Here is a 27,475-nt window from a genome sequence, read left to right as displayed (position 1 = left end):
TGAGTTGTCAGTCCGCCCTGCTTGTTGGCATTATGTAAATACTCTATAAAGTGCTGCGCAACATAAAAAATGCAATTTATCCCATATGTGCAATCTTCATAATAAAGTGCCTGTGCAATTATTTATAGAGTATTTACTGTTTACATATGTGGGAACACATATAGTGTCGGCAGCAAGAACATGTTAGAGCTGGGAGTTTGTTAATTGCACTGAAGTCATTGTGAAAACTATATTGTTGTTGGTATTATGTGTTGGCACTGTTAAAAATCCCTAATACATGCTATTTTCTGTGAATAATTTTTTAGGATTGGGTGCCTATGGTTCCTGGTCACCTGACCATTCAATTTATATTCATTTATAGTTCATCAGACTAAGTAATAGAAGCAAAGTACCGTGTGAAGTGTCAACGTCTATCAGTATGTGACAGATTTTCAACCGGAAAAAGCAGACTTTTTCTAAGATCAGGTCCATATATAGAAGTGGAGAATCTCTAAGGCTCCAATCACACCTATGCAAGTGTGATCCTGTTCATTTTAATGGTCTGCCCTATGCACAAAAGTTGTACCAAAGTAGTGTAAACACCTTTTTTATTGCGCTGCACAAACATTGCTTGTAAATTTGTTACCATGCATTTTGGCACATGATTTAGCACTCGCATTAGCAAAGTGCACCTGGGTGCCATTAAAAATTAACAACACCACTGCAAGGAATGCACTTTTCTCTTCATATTTCCTGGCATCTCACAAAAGTAAAACTAGCCAAAAGGTTTTCATGGGGCACCCAATGTAAAGCATTTTCAAGTTATACAAAAGTAGTCACATTCCATAATGTATCAACAATCCCTTCATCTCCTGTGACACAGACGGTCAAGATTACACTGAGAAGTTGCAATATATGACATTTAGGTATAGGTGACACACAAAGGTTGGTTTACAAGAACTGAACATCCACAATTGAATTCTCTGGGGGGGGCCTGTATTTCAGTATGTTGCTGCTAGCAATCAAAGGAATACCTAGGTGTGTTTTGTACTCGGGTAACCCATGAAAATCAGATTTTGTATTTTGACCTCACCCCTATATAAAGCCTAACACTATTCTAGCTCAAACACATAATTCTATTTTTCTGTCTTCTCACCTAATCCTGTGGAAGTGCCTCAATTCCAATATAAAGCAGTCCCAATGTCAGAATAGTGTGATCCAAGAATATCTTCCTTAGAGTGCCTTTGATTTAGTTTCATAGTTGTCAGAAGCCTGACTTCTTTGATGTATTCGTGAACCTGTAACCAACTACCATCATTTTCAAACACTTAAGGTCAATCAAGGTGGAACTGAACTAGGGAAGCTGTGCCCACAATAAGGCAGGCAAAGGGAATTGGATTAGTCTCCAGCATTGTCTCTGTTCTTCCTGCAGCTGATTGTGCACCATTAGTAACTTATTCTTTTTTGTGAACGGTGTCTGTGTGGAGGCAGCAATATTGGCAGAGGTGCAGCTTTTGCTTCCTCATGTCAGAGCCTCCAGCAAGAACAGCAGCAAGCAGTACAGTAGTGACATCATCAAATTTCACTATAAATCTCCTGAGATTGGCAGTCAGAGGCAACAGTGTCTAAGGTCTCACACTGTAGCTATATGGCTATCAGGCTGTAGGCACATGAGTGCCTAGGCACCCCCTAAACCAGTACACTGTTATTTTCAGGAAGAATTACAGACAAAAGGTGTATAGTTCAGGGCACAACTGACATTTCTAGTTTTCTTATAACATAGGAAATCTTCACTGTTTGAGTTCAGTTCTGCCTTAGGGATGCGGGTTAGCTCAGAAGTCAGGAAAATTATATCCCAAGTAACAAAGTGAAACTAAATCAGACCAGTGCGGATCAAAGGTAATAGCAGACACCTTGTGGTACATGACCTTTTTAACATTTTTAAATAGCTGACAGATTTCCCAGTGGCGGGGTTTTGCCCTTTGATAACCTTGATCATTCTTAACAAAAGACACCCACATCAGACAGTTTAAATTTTTTTTAAATAATATTATTTCAATATAAATGGAACTTACATATATTGTTCTTCATCCACATCTCTTATCCTTATACCTTTGGCTTTTGTCACACAGAGGTAATGGTATGTTCTCCAGCACATTTTGACATTACAGCCAACAGTAGCTCCCATTTTGTTACAGTAAGAACACTTCTGCAAATGGAACACACATATATATATATATATATTTATATATATATATATATATATATATATATATATTGTTACTCAGAAATATGCAAAACACACCAAATTAATATTAGGACATAAATTTAAAGAAGTATCACTTCAATTTTCTTTTCATATTTTATATTAGAAGAGGTAGACTGAGTATCCGAAAATGATCAAAGGAACAGTTCTGACACATTCACTTGCACATCAGGAAAAAAGTGCTTCAGATGCTGCTAACCAATGGGTAACAGTTTAAAAACTGTTTGCTCCAGTGGAGAAAGTCAAAATCTGAAAGGTGGTGGGTATGGGATCCCAAAGTTAATTAATTTTTGGGGGGCACAATAGAATGGTTCAGACATCTCCTGGTAATTAACATTAGTATGGGTATAATCATCTATGATAAAGTGTATTTAAAGCAGAACTTCACCCAAAAGTGGAAGCTCCGCTTTTCCGTCTTCTGCCCTCCCCCCACCTACACCACTTAAGGTCAGTTTTTCTTTGGGAGGCAGGGAGGGGGTGCCTGGTTTTGACAGAAACCTGCTCCTACTTCCGCTCGGACCGCTGCAGCGGATCCATCTGCAGTTCTCCTCCCCCCTCTCGGAACATGTCACAGGTCGCCAGCACTCACAGCCAGCTGCCCACAGTTAACATGCCAGCTCCGGGAACCCGAAGACCAGTAATGAAGCGGCTCTGGTGAGGATGGCACTGGATCTTTGGACAGGTAACTGTCCTTTTATTAAAAGTCAGCAGCTACAGTATTTGTTTTAATTTTCTTGTTTCTAGGGTAAAGAACAGCTTTAACCCCCCCCCCCAAAAAAAAAAAATGATATATTGCGTCTAGATGCAGTGGCTGAATTTTTCAGGATTTGTTGTTTTGTTTATTTTCCTGCGGTTATCCTGCCAATAACATACTTCCTGTACTACAACGCTCATCCACTGCACTGTATCCACGGATAAGCAGCATGGCCACCCTAGGCTATATTCCTGATTTGGACCTCAGACATCTTTTTGTCCTAGCTGGGAGGTGTTCACATAAGATAGCTTGGAAGTCAGATAACATTTGTTTGTGGTTTCAGTTTATTGAACAGGATTAGAGATGAGCGAAGTATTCAAAAATTCGATTCGACTGATTCGGCGAATTCGTGGAAAATATTCGATTCGAGTCGAATATATTCGCTGTGAATTTAACTTAAAAAAGGGTGTTTCTAGGCTTCAGAGAGACTTAATATTAGTGCAGAACACTGTACCTTTAATTTAAATGCCCTTGGAGTCTGCTGGGGAAGAGAAATAATACTGTCAGTCAGTATGACATGCAGATGAGTGCCGTCGATCTTAGAATCACCGCACACTTCACTCATTTGGCCAGTCACGGGGCCAAAACCAGTGTTTGGAGCCACAGTGTGGCGGTGGAGGCAGCAGCAATGGGAGGCCATACAGCAACCTATGACAAAATGGAAACCAGCAGGAGTGTGAGGAGACCTGAAAGTGGCACATGGCAGAGTGGGAGCAATGGGAGGCGGTACAGGGACCCATGTCACACTGTGGACCCAGCAGCAGCGTGACCAGGCGGTACCGGGGCCCATGGCAGATTACAGGCCTGGCAGCAGCAATGGGAGGCCCGTAATCTGCCAGCACCCTATGACAAAAAATGGAACACACCAGCAGTGTGTGAGGAGACCTGAAAGTGGCACATGGCAGAGTGTGGCGATGGAGACAGCAGCAATGGGAGGCCGTACAGGGACCCATGAGAGACTCTGGACCTGGCAGCAGCATGAGGAGGCGGTATAGGGGCCCATGGCAGATTAGGGGCCTGGCAGCAGCTATGGGAGGCCCGTAATCTGCCAGCACCCTATGTCAAAAAATTCAACACACCAGCAGTGTGAGGAGACCTGAAAGTGGCACATGGCAGAGTGTGGCGATGGAGACAGCAGCAATGGGAGGCCGTACAGGGACCCATGAAAGACTCTGGACTTGCCAGCAGCATGAGGAGGCGGTATAGGGGCCCATGGCAGATTAGGGGCCTGGCAGCAGCTATGGGAGGCCCGTAATCTGCCAGCACCCTATGTCAAAAAATTGAACACACCAGCAGTGTGAGGAGACCTGAAAGTGGCACATGGCAGAGTGTGGCGATGGAGACAGCAGCAATGGGAGGCCGTACAGGGACCCATGAGAGACTCTGGACTTGGCAGCAGCATGAGGAGGCGGTATATAGGGGCCCATGGCAGATTAGGGGCCTGGCAGCAGCTATGGGAGGCCCGTAATCTGCCAGCACCCTATGACAAAAAAATGGAACACACCAGCAGTGTGAGGAGACCTGAAAGTGGCACATGTTTGGGGCATGATTCATGGCGGATTTAGTCAGTTGTGTCAGGAACTAGTGGTTTGAAATCCAGACTAATCCACGCCTGATTCATTTTCACAACCGTGAGTCTCTCCACACTTTGGGTGGACAGTCGTGTCCTCCGCGGAGTTGCAATACCTCCTGCCGGACTAAACACGCGCTCCGATGCCACGCTACTGGCCGGGCATGACAGCCTTTCAAGGGCAAATTCAGCTAGTTGGGGCCAAAGGTCAAGTTTCGTTGCCCAGTAGTCAAGGGGATTGTCTACCTCGGTTGGCAGGGTGCTGTCCAAGTAGGCCCAAGCCTGTTGTTTGAGGTCCTGCTCCAGGTCCACCTGATGCTGCTGCTGCTGCTGCTGCTGCGGCTGGTTAGTAGTTTCCTCACTGCGCTGGTGAAGAAAGCTACTCATCATCGACTGCAGACTGAGGCAGCCGCTGCTGGTGGAGCTGCCACTGCTCCTACCACCCCACCCCTCCCCTGCTGCCATGGCAGCGGAACGCGAGCGCACAGGGCCCACAGTGTCTGAGGATGGACGTTGGCGCACAAAGGCAGAGACCAACTGACTACATAGGTGGTTTTTATAGTACGTTATTTTGGCCTCCCTCTCAGCAGGTGTGAAAAAGGCCACCACTTTGGAACGGTAGCGAGGGTCCAACAAGGTGGACAGCCAAAAGTCATCACTCTGTCTGATGGTTATTATTCGACTGTCGCTACGCAAGCAACCGAGCATGCTATGGGCCATTTGTGCCAAGGAATGCGAGGGACTCCCTGCCTCCATCTCCACAGCATACTGCCACGGTGCGTCTGGGTCCTCTGTCTCCTCCTCCTCCTCCTCTACCAGATGCTCCTGCTCCTCCATTCCTGTCCGCTGAGTGGAAAAACCACCCATTTCACTCAATAATTCCTGAGCACAAATGTCCTCCTCTACCTCCTCCTCTTCTTCCTGTCCTGCCCCCACAGGGGTCATGTGGCGTTGAGATCTGTGCGCCACGTCTACCGCACCCTGACCAGCCATTGTTAACAGCATTTGTTCCAGGACGTGCAACAGAGGAATGACGTCGTTCATCCCATAGTCCTGCCGACTCACGAATAGCGTGGCCTCCTCAAAGGGCCTGAGCAAGCGGCAGGTGTCACGCATGAGCTGCCAATGGCTGACATCGAAGTTACACAGGGGAGTACCTTTATCCGCTTGTAACATCAGGAAATCGGTGATGGCCTTTCGCTGTTCGTAAAGGCGGTCTAACATGTGTAGGGTTGAATTCCACCTTGTTGCAACGTCGCAGATCAGGCGATGCTGTGCAATTCCGTTCTGCCGCTGCAGCTCAAGGAGGGTGTACTTTGCGGTGTAGGAATGGCTGAAATGCATGCAAAGTTTACGTGACATTTTAAGGATGTCTTGCAGTGGGATGGTGGATTTTATGAACTGCTTGACAACCAGATTGAACACGTGAGCCATGCATGGCGCATGGCACAACCTTACTTGACGCAGAGCAGACACCATGTTCTTTCCGTTGTCGGTCAACATGGTTCCGATTTTCAGTTTGCGCGGAGACAGCCATCTGTCGATTTCTCTGTTCATTACACTGAGAAGTTCCTCCCCTGTGTGACTACGTTCGCCTGGACCTGGCAGCAGCATGAGGAGGCGGTATAGGGGCCCATGGCAGATTAGGGGCCTGGCAGCAGCTATAGGAGGCCCGTAATCTGCCAGCACCCTATGTCAAAAAATTCAACACACCAGCAGTGTGTGAGGAGACCTGAAAGTGGCACATGGCAGAGTGTGGCGATGGAGACAGCAGCAATGGGAGGCCGTACAGGGACCCATGAGAGACTGTGGACCTGGCAGCAGCATGAGGAGGCGGTATATAGGGGCCTATGGCAGATTAGGGGCCTGGCAGCAGCTATAGGAGGCCCGTAATCTGCCAGCACCCTATGTCAAAAAATTCAACACACCAGCAGTGTGCGAGGAGACCTGAAAGTGGCACATGGCAGAGTGTGGCGATGGAGACAGCAGCAATGGGAGGCCGTACAGGGACCCATGAGAGACTGTGGACCTGGCAGCAGCATGAGGAGGCGGTATATAGGGGCCTATGGCAGATTAGGGGCCTGGCAGCAGCTATAGGAGGCCCGTAATCTGCCAGCACCCTATGTCAAAAAATTCAACACACCAGCAGTGTGTGAGGAGACCTGAAAGTGGCACATGGCAGAGTGTGGCGATGGAGACAGCAGCAATGGGAGGCCGTACAGGGACCCATGAGAGACTCTGGACCTGGCAGCAGCATGAGGAGGCGGTATATAGGGGCCTATGGCAGATTAGGGGCCTGGCAGCAGCTATAGGAGGCCCGTAATCTGCCAGCACCCTATGTCAAAAAATTCAACACACCAGCAGTGTGTGAGGAGACCTGAAAGTGGCACATGGCAGAGTGTGGCGATGGAGACAGCAGCAATGGGAGGCCGTACAGGGACCCATGAGAGACTCTGGACTTGGCAGCAGCATGAGGAGGCGGTATATAGGGGCCCATGGCAGATTAGGGGCCTGGCAGCAGCTATGGGAGGCCCGTAATCTGCCAGCACCCTATGTCAAAAAATTCAACACACCAGCAGTGTGAGGAGACCTGAAAGTGGCACATGGCAGAGTGTGGCGATGGAGACAGCAGCAATGGGAGGCCGTACAGGGACCCATGAGAGACTCTGGACCTGGCAGCAGCATGAGGAGGCGGTATATAGGGGCCCATGGCAGATTAGGGGCCTGGCAGCAGCTATGGGAGGCCCGTAATCTGCCAGCACCCTATGTCAAAAAATTCAACACACCAGCAGTGTGTGAGGAGACCTGAAAGTGGCACATGGCAGAGTGTGGCGATGGAGACAGCAGCAATGGGAGGCCGTACAGGGACCCATGAGAGACTCTGGACTTGGCAGCAGCATGAGGAGGCGGTATATAGGGGCCCATGGCAGATTAGGGGCCTGGCAGCAGCTATGGGAGGCCCGTAATCTGCCAGCACCCTATGTCAAAAAATTCAACACACCAGCAGTGTGAGGAGACCTGAAAGTGGCACATGGCATGAGAGACTGTGGACCTGGCAGCAGCATGAGGAGGCGGTATAGGGGCCCATGGCAGATTAGGGGCCTGGCAGCAGCTATGGGAGGCCCGTAATCTGCCAGCACCCTATGTCAAAAAATTCAACACACCAGCAGTGTGTGAGGAGACCTGAAAGTGGCACATGGCAGAGTGTGGCGATGGAGACAGCAGCAATGGGAGGCCGTACAGGGACCCATGAGAGACTCTGGACTTGGCAGCAGCATGAGGAGGCGGTATATAGGGGCCCATGGCAGATTAGGGGCCTGGCAGCAGCTATGGGAGGCCCGTAATCTGCCAGCACCCTATGTCAAAAAATTCAACACACCAGCAGTGTGTGAGGAGACCTGAAAGTGGCACATGGCAGAGTGTGGCGATGGAGACAGCAGCAATGGGAGGCCGTACAGGGACCCATGAGAGACTCTGGACCTGGCAGCAGCATGAGGAGGCGGTATATAGGGGCCTATGGCAGATTAGGGGCCTGGCAGCAGCTATAGGAGGCCCGTAATCTGTCAGCACCCTATGTCAAAAAATTCAACACACCAGCAGTGTGTGAGGAGACCTGAAAGTGGCACATGGCAGAGTGTGGCGATGGAGACAGCAGCAATGGGAGGCCGTACAGGGACCCATGAGAGACTCTGGACCTGGCAGCAGCATGAGGAGGTGGTATATAGGGGCCTATGGCAGATTAGGGGCCTGGCAGCAGCTATATGAGGCCCGTAATCTGCCAGCACCCTATGTCAAAAAATTCAACACACCAGCAGTGTGAGGAGACCTGAAAGTGGCACATGGCAGAGTGTGGCGATGGAGACAGCAGCAATGGGAGGCCGTACAGGGACCCATGAGAGACTCTGGACTTGGCAGCAGCATGAGGAGGCGGTATAGGGGCCCATGGCAGATTAGGGGCCTGGCAGCAGCTATGGGAGGCCCGTAATCTGCCAGCACCCTATGACAAAAAATGGAACACACCAGCAGTGTGTGAGGAGACCTGAAAGTGGCACATGTTTGAGGCATGATTCATGGCGGATTTAGTCAGTTGTGTCAGGAACTGGTGGTTTGAAATCCAGACTAATCCACGCCTGATTCATTTTCACAAACGTGAGTCTCTCCACACTTTGGGTGGACAGTCATGTCCTCCGCGGAGTTACAATACCTCCTGCCGCACTAAACACGCGCTCCGATGCCACGCTACTGGCCGGGCATGACAGCCTTTCAAGGGCAAATTCAGCTAGTTGGGGCCAAAGGTCAAGTTTCGTTGCCCAGTAGTCAAGGGGATTGTCTACCTCGGTTGGCAGGGTGCTGTCCAAGTAGGCCCAAGCCTGTTGTTTGAGGTCCTGCTCCAGGTCCACCTGATGCTGCTGCTGCTGCTGCTGCGGCTGGTTAGTAGTTTCCTCACTGCGCTGGTGAAGAAAGCTACTCATCATCGACTGCAGACTGAGGCAGCCGCTGCTGGTGGAGCTGCCACTGCTCCTACCACCCCACCCCTCCCCTGCTGCCATGGCAGCGGAACGCGAGCGCACAGGGCCCACAGTGTCTGAGGATGGACGTTGGCGCACAAAGGCAGAGACCAACTGACTACATAGGTGGTTTTTATAGTACGTTATTTTGGCCTCCCTCTCAGCAGGTGTGAAAAAGGCCACCATTTTGGAACGGTAGCGAGGGTCCAACAAGGTGGACAGCCAAAAGTCATCCCTTTGTCTGATGGTTATTATTCGGCTGTCGCTACGCAAGCAACCGAGCATGCTATGGGCCATTTGTGCCAAGGAATGCGAGGGACTCCCTGCCTCCATCTCCACAGCATACTGCCACGGTGCGTCTGGGTCCTCTGTCTCCTCCTCCTCCTCCTCTACCAGATGCTCCTGCTCCTCCACTCCTGTCCGCTGAGTGGAAAAACCACCCATTTCACTCAATAATTCCTGAGCACAAATGTCCTCCTCTACCTCCTCCTCTTCTTCCTGTCCTGCCCCCACAGGGGTCATGTGGCGTTGAGATCTGTGCGCCACGTCTACCGCACCCTGACCAGCCATTGTTAACAGCATTTGTTCAAGGACGTGCAACAGAGGAATGACGTCGTTCATCCCATAGTCCTGCCGACTCACGAATAGCGTGGCCTCCTCAAAGGGCCTGAGCAAGCGGCAGGTGTCACGCATGAGCTGCCAATGGCTGACATCGAAGTTACACAGGGGAGTACCTTTATCCACTTGTAACATCAGGAAATCGGTGATGGCCTTTCGCTGCTCGTAAAGGCGGTCTAACATGTGTAGGGTTGAATTCCACCTTGTTGCAACGTCGCAGATCAGGCGATGATGTGGAATTCCGTTCTGCCGCTGCAGCTCAATGAGGGTGTGCTTTGCGGTGTAGGAATGGCTGAAATGCATGCAAAGTTTACGTGACATTTTAAGGATGTCTTGCAGTGGGATGGTGGATTTTAGGAACCGCTTGACAACCAGATTGAACACGTGAGCCATGCATGGCGCATGGCACAACCTTCCTTGACGCAGAGCAGACACCATGTTCTTTCCGTTGTCGGTCAACATGGTTCCGATTTTCAGTTTGCGCGGAGACAGCCATCTGTCGATTTCTCTGTTCATTACACTGAGAAGTTCCTCCCCTGTGTGACTACGTTCGCCAAGGCATACCAGGTGCAGAACAGCGTGACACCGTTGCGCCCTGCACATGTGATATGCCGGTCGGGTAATGGGACTTGGCACGGGGGTGGCGGCTGAGGACACGGCGGAAGAAGAGGTGGTAGAGGCGGACATCTTTTGTGGACCAAGGACGTGCAAACGTGGAGGCAAAAGCGGCGTGACCTGTCCAAGTTGCTGGTGCGGCTGTGACGGCACCACGTTCACCCAGTGGGCCGTAAATGACATGTACTGTCCCTGACCGTAGTTACAGCTCCACACGTCGGCGCTGCCGTGCACTTTGGCAGAGACCGACATGCTCAAAGACTGGCCCACCATCTCTTCTACATGTGAATGCAGGGCTGGCACTGCCTTTTTGGCGAAGAAATGACGGCTTGGCACTCTCCACCGCAGCGCGGCACAAGCCATCATTTCTCGGAAAGGTGCTGAGTCCACCACTTGGAAAGGGAGGGACTGCAGCACCAGCAACTTGGACAGGAGGACGTTCAGCTTTTGCACCGTCGGGTGCGTGCTCGCAAACTGTTGTCTCTTGGAAACGGATTCCAAGAAAGACTGCTGACGGAATCCGTGAAGAGGAGTAGCAGGAGAAGGAGCATCTGAACGAGCGGAAGATGCCAACGAGCGACAACTCCCCTCAGCAGAGGTGTTGGAGCCTTGACTGGCTGATGGAGGGCGATTGACGTCGGGTGACGGAGCAAGTAACGGAGCGTGTGATGGAGCGGGGGCTGGGGCGGGCAGAACCGCCGTATCTTTATCACGGTTTTCCCAGGCCACCAAATGGCGACGCTGCATATGCTGCCGCAACGCTGTAGTCCCAACATGGGCCCCCTGGCCACGCTTGACTTTCTGGCCACATAGTCGACATACGGCTACGTTTACTTCCTCGGGCGGCTTGACGAAAAATTGCCACACCGCCGAGTAGGAAACTTTGCCCCCGATACTCCTCACTGGCTGACTGCTGCTTCCTCCGTGCACACCGGCACCACTACTGGCCGTGGTGGTAGGCTGCAGTGGAGCTGGTGCTCTACTCCGTGGCCGTTTGGCTCCACTGACACTGCTGCGACCCTGCTGCTGTCTCCTGGGCAACCCACCGACTGTTTCGCTCGCTGCCAAGCTGCCACCCTCTTCTCCTGATGATGCGGAAGAAATTGCCTGATGACGACGAGGCTGCCAAGTGCGATCAACCTCCTCATCATCAAGTAGGGTCTCCGCCTCACTACTAGCCCCCTCGGCTGCGTCTGGGTCAGGAGACAGACCTGTCTCTAGACCGGCTACCGAGCCACTCTCCTCGCCACTACTTCTTCGCCTGGCTGCTGAAAAGGCGGATGTCTCCCCCCGTTCCTGACCGCCCTCTGTTAGCTCTTCCTCACTGTACAGTGGGGCTGAGCCCACAGCATGCGATACTTCGCTTGGTGAGGGAACACCAAAGGACAGGGGCAGGTAGAGGACACGTGATTTCAGTGGGCTTGGTCCCGGGCCATGCCAACTAACGGTTGTGTCTGACGTACCCACCGACCGTTGGCTGTAGGTGTCAGAGGTGACCTGGGAAGAGGAAGACGACCGAGCCAACCAATCGATGACGGCAGGGTTGTCGGTGGAGACACGACCGCTGGATGACACCAGGAGCACTGGCCTCTGGCTGCGAATAGTGCTGCCTCGACCCCTTCCTCTGCTGCCACGTCTGCTCGCTCCTAAAACATTGCCTCCTCTGCCACTCCTCTGCATGTTGTCTGACATACTCTTTAATTCAACGATTCTGTGTCCCTGAGTAACAATTCTGTGTCCCTGAGTAACAATTCTGTGTCTGTCCCTGAGTAACAATTCTGTGGCCCTAAGTAACGGTTCTGTGTCCCTCAGTAACAATTCTGTGTCCCTCAGTAACAATTCTGTGTCTGTCCCTGAGTAACAATTATGTGGCCCTAAGTAACGTTTCTGTGGCCCTCAGTAACAATTCTGTGTCCCCCTGATTAACGTTTATGTGGCCCTAAGTAACGGTTCTGTGGCCCTCAGTAACAATTCTGTGTCCCTCAGTAACAATTCTGTGTCTGTCCCTGATTAACGTTTACGTGGCCCTAAGTAACGGTTCTGTGGCCCTCAGTAACAATTCTGTGTCCCTGATTAACGTTTCTGTGGCCCTAAGTAACGGTTCTGTGGCCCTCAGTAAAAATTCTGTGTCCCTCAAGAAACAATTCTGTGTCTGTCCGTGAGTAACAATTCTGTGGCCCTAAGTAACGGTTCTGTGGCCCTCAGTAACAATTCTGTGTCCCTGATTAACGTTTATGTGGCCCTAAGTAACAGTTCTGTGGCCCTCAGTAACAATTCTGTGTCCCTGATTAACGTTTATGTGGCCCTAAGTAACGGTTCTGTGGCCCTCAGTAACAATTCTGTGTCCCTGATTAACGTTTCTGTGGCACTAAGTAACGGTTCTGTGGCCCTCAGTAACAATTCTGTGTCCCTCAGTAACAATTCTGTGTCCCTGAGTAACAATTCTGTGTCTGTCCGAGTAACAATTCTGTGGCCCTAAGTAACAGTTCTGTGGCCCTCAGTAACAATTCTGTGTCCCTGAGTAACAATTCTGTGGCCCTAAGTAACGGTTCTGTGGCCCTCAGTAACAATTCTGTGTCCCTGATTAACGTTTATGTGGCCCTAAGTAACGGTTCTGTGGCCCTCAGTAACAATTCTGTGTCCCTGATTAACGTTTCTGTGGCACTAAGTAACGGTTCTGTGGCCCTCAGTAACAATTCTGTGTCCCTGAGTAACAATTCTGTGTCTGTCCGAGTAACAATTCTGTGGCCCTAAGTAACGGTTCTGTGGCCCTCAGTAACAATTCTGTGTCCCTGATTAACGTTTATGTGGCCATAAGTAACGGTTCTGTGGCCCTCAGTAACAATTCTGTGTCCCTGATTAACGTTTCTGTGGCACTAAGTAACGGTTCTGTGGCCCTCAGTAACAATTCTGTGTCCCTGAGTAACAATTCTGTGTCTGTCCGAGTAACAATTCTGTGGCCCTAAGTAACAGTTCTGTGGCCCTCAGTAACAATTCTGTGTCCCTGAGTAACAATTCTGTGGCCCTAAGTAACGGTTCTGTGGCCCTCAGTAACAATTCTGTGTCCCTGATTGACGTTTCTGTGGCCCTAAGTAACGGTTCTGTGGCCCTCAGTAACAATTCTGTGTCCCTCAAGAAACAATTCTGTGTCTGTCCGTGAGTAACAATTCTGTGGCCCTAAGTAACGGTTCTGTGGCCCTCAGTAACAATTCTGTGTCCCTGATTAACGTTTCTGTGGCCCTAAGTAACGGTTCTGTGGCCCTCAGTAACAATTCTGTGTCCCTCAGTAACAATTCTGTGTCTGTCCCTGAGTAACAATTCTGTGGCCCTAAGTAACGGTTCTGTGGCCCTCAGTAACAATTCTGTGTCCCTGATTAACGTTTATGTGGCCCTAAGTAACGGTTCTGTGGCCCTCAGTAACAATTCTGTGTCCCTGATTAACGTTTCTGTGGCACTAAGTAACGGTTCTGTGGCCCTCAGTAACAATTCTGTGTCCCTGAGTAACAATTCTGTGTCTGTCCGAGTAACAATTCTGTGGCCCTAAGTAACAGTTCTGTGGCCCTCAGTAACAATTCTGTGTCCCTGAGTAACAATTCTGTGGCCCTAAGTAACGGTTCTGTGGCCCTCAGTAACAATTCTGTGTCCCTGAGTAACAATTCTGTGGCCCTAAGTAACGGTTCTGTGGCCCTCAGTAACAATTCTGTGTCCCTGATTAATGTTTCTGTGGCCCTAAGTAACGGTTCTGTGGCCCTCAGTAACAATTCTGTGTCCCTCAAGAAACAATTCTGTGTCTGTCCGTGAGTAACAATTCTGTGGCCCTAAGTAACGGTTCTGTGGCCCTCAGTAACAATTCTGTGTCCCTGATTAACGTTTCTGTGGCACTAAGTAACGGTTCTGTGGCCCTCAGTAACAATTCTGTGTCCCTGAGTAACAATTCTGTGTCTGTCCGAGTAACAATTCTGTGGCCCTAAGTAACAGTTCTGTGGCCCTCAGTAACAGTTCTGTGTCCCTGAGTAACAATTCTGTGGCCCTAAGTAACGGTTCTGTGGCCCTCAGTAACAATTCTGTGTCCCTGAGTAACAATTCTGTGGCCCTAAGTAACGGTTCTGTGGCCCTCAGTAACAATTCTGTGTCCCTGATTAATGTTTCTGTGGCCCTAAGTAACGGTTCTGTGGCCCTCAGTAACAATTCTGTGTCCCTCAAGAAACAATTCTGTGTCTGTCCGTGAGTAACAATTCTGTGGCCCTAAGTAACGGTTCTGTGGCCCTCAGTAACAATTCTGTGTCCCTGATTAACGTTTATGTGGCCCTAAGTAACGGTTCTGTGGTCCTCAGTAACAATTCTGTGTCCCTCAGTAACAATTCTGTGTCTGTCCCTGAGTAACAATTCTGTGGCCCTAAGTAACGGTTCTGTGGCCCTCAGTAACAATTCTGTGTCCCTGAGTAACAATTCTGTGGCCCTAAGTAACGGTTCTGTGGCCCTCAGTAACAATTCTGTGTCCCTCAGTAACAATTCTGTGTCTGTCCAAGTAACAGTTCTGTGGCCCTCAGTAACAATTCTGTGTCCCTGAGTAACAATTCTGTGGCCCTAAGTAACGGTTCTGTGGCCCTAAGTAACGGTTCTGTGGCCCTCAGTAACAATTCTGTGTCCCTGAGTAACAATTCTGTGGCCCTAAGTAACGGTTGTGGCCCTCAGTAACAATTCTGTGTCCCTCAGTAACAATTCTGTGTCTGTCCCTGAGTAACAATTATGTGGCCCTAAGTAACGGTTATGTGGCCCTCAGTAACAATTCTGTGTCCCTGAGTAACGTTTCTGTGGCCCTAAGTAACGGTTCTGTGGCCCTCAGTAACAATTCTGTGTCCCTGAGTAAGAATTCTGTGTCTGTCCCTGAGTAACAATTCTGTGGCCCTAAGTAACGGTTCTGTGGCCCTCAGTAACAATTCTGTGTCCCTGAGTAACATTTCTGTGGCCCTAAGTAACGGTTCTGTGGCCCTCAGTAACAATTCTGTGTCCCTGAGTAACAATTCTGTGTCTGTCCCTGAGTAACAATTCTGTGGCCCTAAGTAACGGTTCTGTGGCCCTCAGTAACAATTCTGTGTCCCTGAGTAACGTTTCTGTGGCCCTAAGTAACAATTCTGTGGCCCTCAGTAACAATTCTGTGTCTGTCCCTGAGTAACAATTCTGTGGCCCTAACTAACGTTTCTGTGGCCCTAAGTAACAGTTCTGTGGCCCTCAGTAAAAATTCTGTGTCTGTCCCTGAGTAACAATTCTGTGGCCGTAACTAACGTTTCTGTGGCCCTAAGTAACAATTCTCTGGCACTCAGTAACAATTCTGTCTGTCCCTGAGTAACAATTCTGTGGCCCTAACTAACGTTTCTGTGGCCCTAAGTAACAGTTCTGTGGCCCTCAGTAACAATTCTGTGTCCCTGAGTAACGTTTCTGTGGCCCTAAGTAACAATTATGTGGCCCTCAGTAACAATTCTGTGTCTGTCCCTGAGTAACAATTCTGTGGCCCTAAGTAACGTTTCTGTGGCCCTAAGTAACAGTTCTGTGGCCCTCAGTAACAATTCTGTGTCTGTCCCTGAGTAACAATTCTGTGGCCCTAACTAACGTTTCTGTGGCCCTAAGTAACAATTCTCTGGCACTCAGTAACAATTCTGTCTGTCCCTGAGTAACAATTCTGTGGCCCTAACTAACGTTTCTGTGGCCCTAAGTAACAGTTCTGTGGCCCTCAGTAAAAATTCTGTGTCTGTCCCTGAGTAACAATTCTGTGGCCGTAACTAACGTTTCTGTGGCCCTAAGTAACAATTCTCTGGCACTCAGTAACAATTCTGTCTGTCCCTGAGTAACAATTCTGTGGCCCTAACTAACGTTTCTGTGGCCCTAAGTAACAGTTCTGTGGCCCTCAGTAACAATTCTGTGTCCCTGAGTAACGTTTCTGTGGCCCTAAGTAACAATTATGTGGCCCTCAGTAACAATTCTGTGTCTGTCCCTGAGTAACAATTCTGTGGCCCTAAGTAACGTTTCTGTGGCCCTAAGTAACAGTTCTGTGGCCCTCAGTAACAATTCTGTGTCTGTCCCTGAGTAACAATTCTGTGGCCCTAACTAACGTTTCTGTGGCCCTAAGTAACAGTTCTGTGGCCCTCAGTAACAATTCTGTGTCTGTCCCTGAGTAACAATTCTGTGGCCCTAACTAACGTTTCTGTGGCCCTAAGTAACAATTCTCTGGCACTCAGTAACAATTCTGTCTGTCCCTGAGTAACAATTCTGTGGCCCTAATAACGTTTCTGTGGCCCTAACAGTTCTGTGGCCCTCAGTAACAATTCTGTGTCTGTCCCTGAGTAACAATTCTGTGGCCCTAACTAACGTTTCTGTGGCCCTAAGTAACAATTCTCTGGCACTCAGTAACAATTCTGTCTGTCCCTGAGTAACAATTCTGTGGCCCTAATAACGTTTCTGTGGCCCTAAGTAACAGTTCTGTGGCCCTCAGTAACAATTCTGTGTCTGTCCCTGAGTAACAATTCTGTGGCCCTAACTAACGTTTCTGTGGCCCTAAGTAACAATTCTCTGGCACTCAGTAACAATTCTGTCTGTCCCTGAGTAACAATTCTGTGGCCCTAATAACGTTTCTGTGGCCCTAAGTAACAGTTCTGTGGCCCTCAGTAACAATTCTGTGTCTGTCCCTGAGTAACAATTCTGTGGCCCTAAGTAACGTTTCTGTGGCCCTAAGTAACAGTTCTGTGGCCCTAAGTAACAGTTCTGTGTCTGACCCTGAGTAACAATTCTGTGGCCCTAACTAACGTTTCTGTGGCCCTAAGTAACAGTTCTGTGGCCCTCAGTAACAATTCTGTGTCTGTCCCTGAGTAACAATTCTGTGGCCCTAAGTAACGTTTCTGTGGCCCTAAGTAACAGTTCTGTGGCCCTAAGTAACAGTTCTGTGTCTGACCCTGAGTAACAATTCTGTGGCCCTAACTAACGTTTCTGTGGCCCTAAGTAACAATTCTCTGGCACTCAGTAACAATTCTGTCTGTCCCTGAGTAACAATTCTGTGGCCCTAATAACGTTTCTGTGGCCCTAAGTAACAGTTCTGTGTCCCTCAGTAACAATTCTGTGTCTGTCCCTGAGTAACAATTCTGTGGCCCTAACTAACGTTTCTGTGGCCCTAAGTAACAATTCTCTGGCACTCAGTAACAATTCTGTATGTCCCTGAGTAACAATTCTGTGGCCCTAATAACGTTTCTGTGGCCCTAATTAACAGTTCTCTGGCACTCAGTAACAATTCTGTCTATCCCTGAGTAACAATTCTGTGGCCCTAATAACGTTTCTGTGGCCCTAAGTAACAGTTCTGTGGCCCTCAGTAACAATTCTGTGTCTGTCCCTGAGTAACAATTCTGTGGCCCTAACTAACGTTTCTGTGGCCCTAAGTAACAATTCTCTGGCACTCAGTAACAATTCTGTCTGTCCCTGAGTAACAATTCTGTGGCCCTAACTAGCATTTCTTTGGCCCTAAGTAACGATTCTGTGGCCCTCATTAACAATTCTGTGTCCCTGAGTAATGTTTCTCTGTCCCTAAGTAACGTTTCTCTGTCCCCAAGTAACGTTTCTGTGGCCCTAACTCTGTCCCTAATACAGAGCGGTCTGCCTCTCTTGAATGACTGGAGGCAAATGAAGAATTCTAAAATGGCCGCTATTTATAGCTCGACCATTACACAGTGCTGGCTGGCTGGCTGCTGATTGGCTAATGCGATCACATGTCATTAAGGAATGCATTATGGGTCAGCGCGCCTTGTCTGCGCGCCTTCCCAGACATCCCCGCTCCGTCGCCGCACATGTCCGCCGCCATTTTAGGAAAAATTTAGATTCGCGCGTCCGAAGTAGGCTATTTTTCGGATTCGGCGCGAATCGAAAATTTTCCAATATTCGACTCGAATTCCACTTCGCCTACTTCGATTCGCTCATCTCTAAACAGGATATTACAAGGATGCTAGATCTCTAGATGGATCAACAGGAATTTTTCTGTATGTGCAAAAAAAAAAAAAATGCAGCCACCACTGGTAAGCAGGGTCACTGATAGGAGGTAGTGTTGGCTCTCCTGTACCAGGACCCGACCCTATCAGTTCTGCATGGGGTCTGGAGGCAGAGAGGGGACTCTTTAAATACACAGCAATCCCATGAGTCATGGCTCCCAGGGAATTTTTTCCACACTTATAAAATACATTTGAAAGCTGATTGGATGTGCTCCAGTTAAGACAACAATGAGACAATGTTTGTCTCAGATACTTTTTATTATTTCTCCCCCATTGTTCTCATAACTTTTTGGGGTACTTGATTTTTACAATAAAAATGTTTTTATTCTACATACTCTAAGCCCTGGCATGCTCTATGCACAGAATTGTAGTGTACTGTAGCCAACTAGGACAACAAAGTCTTGTGACTCCTCTTAACAGTCCACAATCATCAAGGCGGATTACAAATTCTGTCCCAAAGTATTAAAAAAAACCTGTATTTTCTGCTTTGCTTATGTAACATTAGTGTTAATTTCATTGACGAAAATATTTTCATCAAAATTTTTGTCAGGTGTATGTTTTCGGTGATGAAAACCGAATGAAATTCAATTCAAATTTTCATCAATTTACGAAAACTATGAGAAAAATCAATTCCAATTCACGTCAACAAACAAAAACGGAACAAAAATTTGAGGGAGGGTCATTTACCTACCTGAACTTATGCTTTCCTTGGAGCTCTGCCTGTCTGTTAAAGCCCCAGCCCCCTGACTCTATTGGTAAGCAGTACTGGCTGAAAGACGCAGGCTCCCTCTGTCTGTTTGTTGCCTGAGTGCTTTGGAACAATGCCCTGCAAACCACAAAAGAGGAACTCCTCTGTTGGATTTGTGCCTGTCTGGATGTGACATGGTGAGTGTTTCCCCTCCCAGCAAGGTAGCAGTGTGTAAAATAACAGCCTCTCCAGACCGACTAATTCTCTGCCCTGTGCACTCCCTCACTCCCATTTACTTCCCCATCCCAACTTGCAGCCTAAATCTGTGTCTGTAATGCATGTTCAAACCTTAATACCATAAATAATACCATGTTATTAGATTTTTACTCCAGGAGTATATAATGAGTTTGGAAATTTTAGAGAAATGCTTAAATAACGCATTACAATTTTACTAAATCCATTAAATAATAATCAACTAAAATGTAAGATTTTAGTGGACTAAAATGTACTGGAGATTTTAGTCGACTATAATACAACTAAAACAATTTATATGACTAAAATGGCATTTTATTCAAAAGACTATGACTAAAGCTAAATTGAAATTTGACATCAAAATTAACACTTTGCTACATTCAGTCATATTAAAGCTGAATTCCATGATAAAACAAAGCTAAAATGGAAATGATCACTTTTGACACTTTGGCACCACACCTTAAATGCCACATAGACAATTACAGTGCATTCACAGTGCATTTGTGGTGTGTTTCAATAGAATTAAATGAAGGCAGTGGTAAAGCATCAACGCCCGGGAATGCTAATGCTGCACTGTGCACCTCCATCCACTCCCTATTTTAACAGTTTTCAGTGATGTTGATAGGTGGTCAGGAACAGGGGCGGACTGACCATTCGAGCACTTGGGCACTGCCCGAGGGCCCAGGGTCAGTAGGGGGCCCCATGAAATGCCCCTGGTACCTTTTTATAGGCTTTTTTGAGTGTGGTCAAGGACACAGGGGCCCCATGATTCCCTATTGCCCGGGGCCCCCATAAGTTGTCAGTCTGCCCCTGGTCAGGAACTGATTAAAATGTGACCCAACTGCCAATTTTCAACGTCTGTGTGAAAGAGCCCTATGAATACTAGCTGCCTACCTTCAATAATTTCACAGCCGCAGCTAGAGTCACAACCCACTAGATTAGCAAGCAGCTAGCATTTTCAGAAGTAGATAGCAATGGAAGCCTTCTCAAATTAGAAAGGAAGAAATTCCTTTCAGAAGCAGTAATGTAATATTTTCAACCTCATGGACTAGGTCATGCTGGGGTATCAGGCTGCAGGTGCCTGTTACAAAATGCAGACAGGTACTGCTATTATATTGTACATCTGATTCTCATCTCTATCCCCACGCATGCGGTCTAAGCTTGCAGGCTACAGCAAACGTAAGAAGGCTGTACAGCTAAAAAGCTATATTTATAAGCAATAAATGAATGACTGCTATAGGAAATATTGCTGCTGAGGCAGTAGGGGAGTTGTGTGAACAATGTCTGCATTAAAGGTATTTTGTCTTTACAGGTATTTATATAGTTTCAACACATTATGCACCATATTACATGTATTGGAAATCCACATCAGTCCTTGCTATCAATGAGCTTACAGGATTAACCTACCAGTATGACGTTGAAGTGTGGAAACTCACTAAAGCACAGGGAGAACATGCAAACTCCATGCAGGTAGCAGAATGGCTGGGATTTAAACCAAAGAGTCTACTGATGCAAGGCAGAAGGGTTAACTACTAAGCCACAATGCTGCCCCACTTGTCTTTGAAAATGGGCAATAGCAACTGCTAGGTAATCCCTCTAAACTACATACAGTATATACGATATATAGGTTTATATATCACCTACCAGTTTTCTTCCTCTTTTTATCTCCTTTTTCACAGAAAGAAGATTAAATTCAACTGTACTATTTTGTGAGTCTTGCTGGGGTTCTGTAATCACTCTTGGTGAGAAAAGCTGAAATAAATAAAATAAATTGAATAGTAAATAAATAAAGTAAAACCAATCAATTGACAAAAAATTTCACTGTATTCTTCATTTAAGAACAAAAGCATCCATACCATACAATGTTCATTTTAGACAGAATGAACTTTTCATTGAATGCTCACTCCCTCCCTTCTCAAGGTTTTAGTTCCACAACTTTTAGATGTAACACCATGCATTGTTACTGTAATGCAGATTTATATTTCACCACTAGATGGCAGCAGTTAGCATTTCAGCTCATCATGGTCCCAATCCAGGAGTGCAGACTATTGGGAATGGTATACTGAAAGCAGAACATTCTTTACAGTTAAACTGTAATTAGATGACATAGCCCATGAGCCATCATCATGGGGCAGAAACAAATAAAAGCAAAAGCCCCTGGACCCAGTGGGGGAGGGGTGTAGAAAGACTTGGCTGGTGTAAGGAGGTGTGTGCAAGAGCTGTGTGGACCCGCGTGGGCCTGGACCGAACAAGGTTAGGCCGAGAAGCCACAACTGACACCGAGAAGCTAGTTATACTGTGAGGGGCAGACTGGTGACGATCTGTTTGCAGCAGGATTGCATAAGTCGTCATCATCACAGCTAAATCTGCAAAGAACAAGGGGGTGCCCCAGCTGGATACTCATTGCTTCACCCTACATTAGACAAGCATACCTTCCAACTTTGACCTTCAGAATGAGAGACTTGAGGAAGGAAGTGACCTGCGGCGTGCATAGCACGCTGTGGCAAAAATGGGTGTGGCAAATGCTTAACAGTGGGAAGGACTCAAGAGGCGTGGTTAAACAAAACCTGGGCTTTCTTGTACCTATAAAATATTCTTTGATTGCTGTGCCACAAGCAAGAGTCTCACTGACACAAACCCCAGAACAATCATTTAAAAAGCTTCCATTACAAACAGTTTTGCACAAACTGTGGAAGAGTACATTACACAAAGTGTGGAAGGATTCAGGAATGCGTTACGTACAGAGTACAGAGTTCAGGGATGCGCTACGTACAGAGTGTAGGATTCAGGAATGTGTTACGTACAGAGTGCAGGATTCAGGGATGCATTACGTACAGAGTGCAGGATTCAGGGATGCGCTACGTACAGAGTGCAGGATTCAGGAATGCGTTACATACAGAGTGCAGGATTCAGGGATGTGTTATGTACGGAGTGCAGGATTCAGGGATGTGTTACGTACAGAGTGCAGGGTTCAGGGATGCGTTACGTACAGAGTGTAGGATTCAGGGATGTGTTACGTATAGAGTGCAGGATTCAGGGATGTGTTATGTACGGAGTGCAGGATTCAGGGATGTGTTACGTACAGAGTGCAGGGTTCAGGGATGCGTTACGTACAGAGTGTAGGATTCAGGGATGTGTTACGTACAGAGTGCAGGATTCAGGGATGTGTTACGTACAGAGTGCAGGATTCAGGGATGCATTACGTACAGAGTGCAGGATTCAGGGATGCGCTACGTACAGAGTGCAGGATTCAGGAATGCGTTACATACAGAGTGCAGGATTCAGGAATGCGTTACATACAGAGTGCAGGATTCAGGGATGTGTTATGTACGGAGTGCAGGATTCAGGGATGCGCTACGTACGGAGTGCAGGATTCAGGGATGCGTTACGTACAGAGTGCAGGATTCAGGGATGCGTTACGTACAGAGTGCAGGATTCAGGGATGCGTTACATACAGAGTGCAGGATTCAGGGATGTGTTATGTACGGAGTTCAGGATTCAGGGATGTGTTACGTACAGAGTGCAGGTTTCAGGGATGCGTTACGTACAGAGTGTAGGATTCAGGGATGTGTTACGTATAGAGTGCAGGATTCAGGGATGTGTTATGTACGGAGAGCAGGATTCAGGGATGCGTTACGTACAGAGTGTAGGATTCAGGGATGTGTTACGTACAGAGTGCAGGATTCAGGGATGTGTTACATACAGAGTGCAGGATTCAGGGATGCGTTACGTACAGAGTACAGAGTGCAGGATTCAGGGATGTGTTATGTACAGAGTGCAGGATTCAGGGATGTGTTATGTACAGAGTGTAGGATTCAGGGATGTGTTACGTACAGAGTGCAGGATTCAGGGATGTGTTACATACAGAGTGCAGGATTCAGGGATGTGTTACGTACAGAGTGCAGGATTCAGGAATGCGTTACGTACAGAGTGCAGGATTCAGGGATGTGTTATGTACAGAGTGTAGGATTCAGGGATGTGTTACGTACAGAGTGCAGGATTCAGGGATGTGTTACATACAGAGTGCAGGATTCAGGGATGTGTTACGTACAGAGTGCAGGATTCAGGGATGCGTTACGTACAGAGTGTAGGATTCAGGGATGTGTTACGTACAGAGTGCAGGATTCAGGGATGCGTTACGTACAGAGTGTAGGATTCAGGGATGTGTTACGTACAGAGTGCAGGATTCAGGGATGTGTTACGTACAGAGTGCAGGATTCAGGGATGTGTTATGTACAGAGTGCAGGATTCAGGGATGTGTTATGTACAGAGTGTAGGATTCAGGGATGTGTTACGTACAGAGTGCAGGATTCAGGGATGTGTTACATACAGAGTGCAGGATTCAGGGATGTGTTACGTACAGAGTGCAGGATTCAGGAATGCGTTACGTACAGAGTGCAGGATTCAGGGATGTGTTATGTACGGAGTGCAGGATTCAGGGATGCGCTACGTACAGAGTGCAGGGTTCAGGGATGCGTTACGTACAGAGTGTAGGATTCAGGGATGTGTTACGTACAGAGTGCAGGATTCAGGGATGCGTTACGTACAGAGTGTAGGATTCAGGGATGTGTTACGTACAGAGTGCAGGATTCAGGGATGTGTTACGTACAGAGTGCAGGATTCAGGGATGTGTTATGTACAGAGTGCAGGATTCAGGGATGTGTTATGTACAGAGTGTAGGATTCAGGGATGTGTTACGTACAGAGTGCAGGATTCAGGGATGTGTTACATACAGAGTGCAGGATTCAGGGATGTGTTACGTACAGAGTGCAGGATTCAGGAATGCGTTACGTACAGAGTGCAGGATTCAGGGATGTGTTATGTACGGAGTGCAGGATTCAGGGATGTGTTATGTACAGAGTGCAGGATTCAGGGATGCGCTACGTACAGAGTGCAGGGTTCAGGGATGCGTTACGTACAGAGTGTAGGATTCAGGGATGTGTTACGTACAGAGTGCAGGATTCAGGGATGCGTTACGTACAGAGTGTAGGATTCAGGGATGTGTTACGTACAGAGTGCAGGATTCAGGGATGTGTTACGTACAGAGTGCAGGATTCAGGGATGCGTTACGTACAGAGTGCAGGATTCAGGGATGTGTTACGTACAGAGTGCAGGATTCAGGGATGTGTTTCATACAGAGTGGAAGGTTCAGGAGTGCATTTCATACAGAGTGCAGGATTCAGGGATGTCTTACATACAGTGTAAGGTTCAGAATTTAGTTAAACTGCAAAGACTTCAATTAAACATACAGCTATGTTCTAAAATATTAAATAACAGCATACAGGAGCCGAGGCAAGAATGCCGGCGTCAGATGGATGACAAATGAGTGCAGCCGAGCAGGACCTGCAGCAGTGTGAACATCTAGCACAGCCAGGGATTAGCAAACAAGCCGGCGGAGGTACAGCTGCATTGAGAGAGAGTGCAGCTGTCAAGTGACATCAACCTGTGATGTTGGGGATGGGCACGGCTGATATGCGTTTCAGGGACTCCACTCCCTTTTAAAAACAACCCGTTCATAGGGACAAAGCCGGCATTTATACAGTGCCAACCGGGAAATAGGTGGCAAGGTGAAGGACCAATTGGAACGACTGCATGTGCACCCACAGTGGTGTATAATTCAGGTTTATTATACATTGCTGCAGGTGCACATGCAGCAATTCCAATTGGTCCTGCCCCTTGTCACCGTCATCCCTGGCCAGCAATGTATAGGTGCTGGCTGTTTGTCTATGCAGTGCTTGCTTGACAAAGGGGGTGGAGCCCCTGAAAAGCATATCGGCCCCGCCCATCCCCGATATCCAGGTTGGAGTTGACAGCTGCACACTCTCTCTCATTGGCTTGCCCTCCAATCCCTGGCTGTGCCAGATGTTCACACTGCTGCAAGTCCTGCCCGGCTGGAAATTAGCATATAAAGGATAGATAGCATAATACGGGACAAAGCCCCTGTACACCAGGACCACGGAACAAAGGTGAAAATGCGAGAAAGTCCCACCCAATCAGGGACTGTTGGTAGGTATGCACGAGGACTGGGTGAGAGGGTACCTGACCTACCTAACATTACTTTTGTTGCAAACATTTATTGTCATTCAAGTTCAAGCACACTTTTCAGGATAGGCCTTTGCAAGTGGCACATATGCCAGAGCACTTTGATTTCTGCAGCCTGCCATTCCTGACTGTCTTCAGAACACAATATATGGCTCAAATCGCACCACACAGAATTCGCATGTGATTTGCACAGGAATGTGGTGCAGTTCCTGTGCGAATCACATGCGATATGCAGCACCGCAGAAGAAGTGTGAACCTAGGCTTAACCATGAAGTTAAAAAAGTTTGGGCTTTAGTTAGGCTTTAAACTGATTTATACTGTTCACACCTCTACACTCATAAGTTTTATAGCACATTTTAGAGAAATAAGGGATATGAAAAAAAAACCCTCCATACTTGCTTCTATGTTGTAGCATCAGTGTTGAGATGCAGCTGCCCTAAGCCTAAGAACTGAGCAATAACTTGACCACTGATTGCTCAATTCTTGGTCTACTCTGTGTGGACAGCGGTGACTGTCAGTCACCACTCTCTGCTCTGGTTCTCCGAAGCTTACTGGGATGCCAAGCAGGAGAGGGGTGTTCTTTCAACTGTGTGCTGAATGGTGGAGCCAGTCATCCATCAGGCAGCTGGGTGGGTCCCGAAAATATTGTCAGGATCCTTCACTAGTCTGATGTGGCTCTGCCCCATGTACCATTCTTCTGAATTAAAAAGTTCTCATCTTCACATTTGCAGTAATCGTTGGTAGAGGTACTGTATGTAGCCGGGCAGCTGATCCTTCCACCTTGGCTCATCTACCTGCCCTCTACTGTGTAAACAGCCTGCAGTGCTGTGACAGGAGAGAGGTGAGCTGCATGTTGTGTGTGTAACTCCCCGCTTGCTCCGACTCCTACTGTCAGCAGCATGGAGTTTAACCACCCAAAAAAATACAAAACCCTAATCAGAAAAACTACTGGGACATTTGAGGTACCATACCAACAACCTATCATACAAATATAAAAAATAGCTTTATTAAACAATATTAAAGGCTTGATTGTAGCATAAGTGGTACAGAGGGTGAAGAGGGAGAAAGGGGGATGAAGTGGGGGACATGGCAGTGAAGAGAGAGAAGATGGGTGAATAGAGGGACAGGGCAGTGAAGAGGATGGAAAAGGGGGGTGAAGAGTGGAGTGAGGGACAAATAGCTAAAAATCATAACTGTCCCAGCAAATTCAGGATGGTTGGCAAGTATAGTGTATAGCCAGCTTTGGGCTCAGAAAAAAAATGATAAAGTGTATAGCAGTAATCCAAAATACAATCAGTGCTGAATCTAACACACAAAGGAAGGGTATCGGTACAGCCAGCAGTACTGAAAATCAGAGACAATTCCTTCCAGGGACAGATCTTCAGAATCTAGTACTGTACTTGGAAGGCAGAGCCTGTTATCAGCTACGAACACAGAATCACAGAAGGATCAATCACATACAATATAAACTGACACGGGAAAGATTTACCAACCAGACAATTGATATGGGCTAGGATGTTTTTATTAGAAGTATTCCGCAGGCTCCCAGCTTCTTCACCCTCCTTACAGAAGGCACAGACCTCTTCTGGTACGTCAGCCATTGAGCCTCAGAGCTAGGAAGGAAAAAAAACTCCTTCAGACACTTTCAGTGTCTATTACCTAACTGAACGCAACACTGGCTGTAGGACAGGCAGGAGATCAGCAGCACTGCAATGCAACAAAGGATGAAAAAACGGTGAAAACCACAAAAAGTATTTTATAAAAACATAAAAAACATGACAATTCATTATGATATGCCATATGTTCGCAAACTAAATGTCATTCATTTAGGATTTACTTTAGGTCTCCTGAGCCCATGCAATGTGGATTTTAGCAGATTTCCCACGCCTGGAAAGCCCAAATGCTGCATACAGCCCAGCATCTGTAAGGAAATATGTCTTATTAACTGGCATCCATTTTGTATAATGCCTTCATTTCTAGACATGTGAACAGTTAATTTCGATTTTGTAACTCCTCTCTCGTTTCCTTAGACTAGTTTCATTTCTGTAAACAGAACCATCTTATATGGTATCCCTCAACTATGCGCAGTCTTTGTTCTTCACGTAACTATATTGATAAGAATGGAATGTTTCATTGGTCATCCTGAGATTAAGCAA

General features: G+C 47.5%; 1 protein-coding gene across 1 annotated transcript in view; it reads right to left on the bottom strand.

Moving 5' to 3' along the window:
* The window catches only part of LOC149444318 (uncharacterized), a 104,686-nt gene extending 77,687 nt beyond the window's left edge, over nucleotides 1-26,999 (bottom strand). The window contains 3 exon segments of the mRNA XM_089654673.1: nucleotides 2,055-2,188; nucleotides 20,922-21,029; nucleotides 26,813-26,999. Of these exon segments, the coding sequence (XP_089510799.1) occupies nucleotides 2,055-2,188; nucleotides 20,922-21,029; nucleotides 26,813-26,920 (350 nt within the window). The 5' untranslated portion in view covers nucleotides 26,921-26,999.
* Between the last annotated feature and the right edge of the window lie 476 nt (nucleotides 27,000-27,475).

This window comes from Staurois parvus, unplaced genomic scaffold (assembly GCF_062004578.1).
Source record: "Staurois parvus isolate SC_StPar_1 unplaced genomic scaffold, SC_StPar_1.0 ptg000789l, whole genome shotgun sequence".
NCBI lineage: Eukaryota > Metazoa > Chordata > Amphibia > Anura > Ranidae > Staurois > Staurois parvus.
The sequence above is the reverse complement of the archived record's forward strand: the minus strand, read 5'-3'. Positions and strand labels throughout refer to the sequence as shown.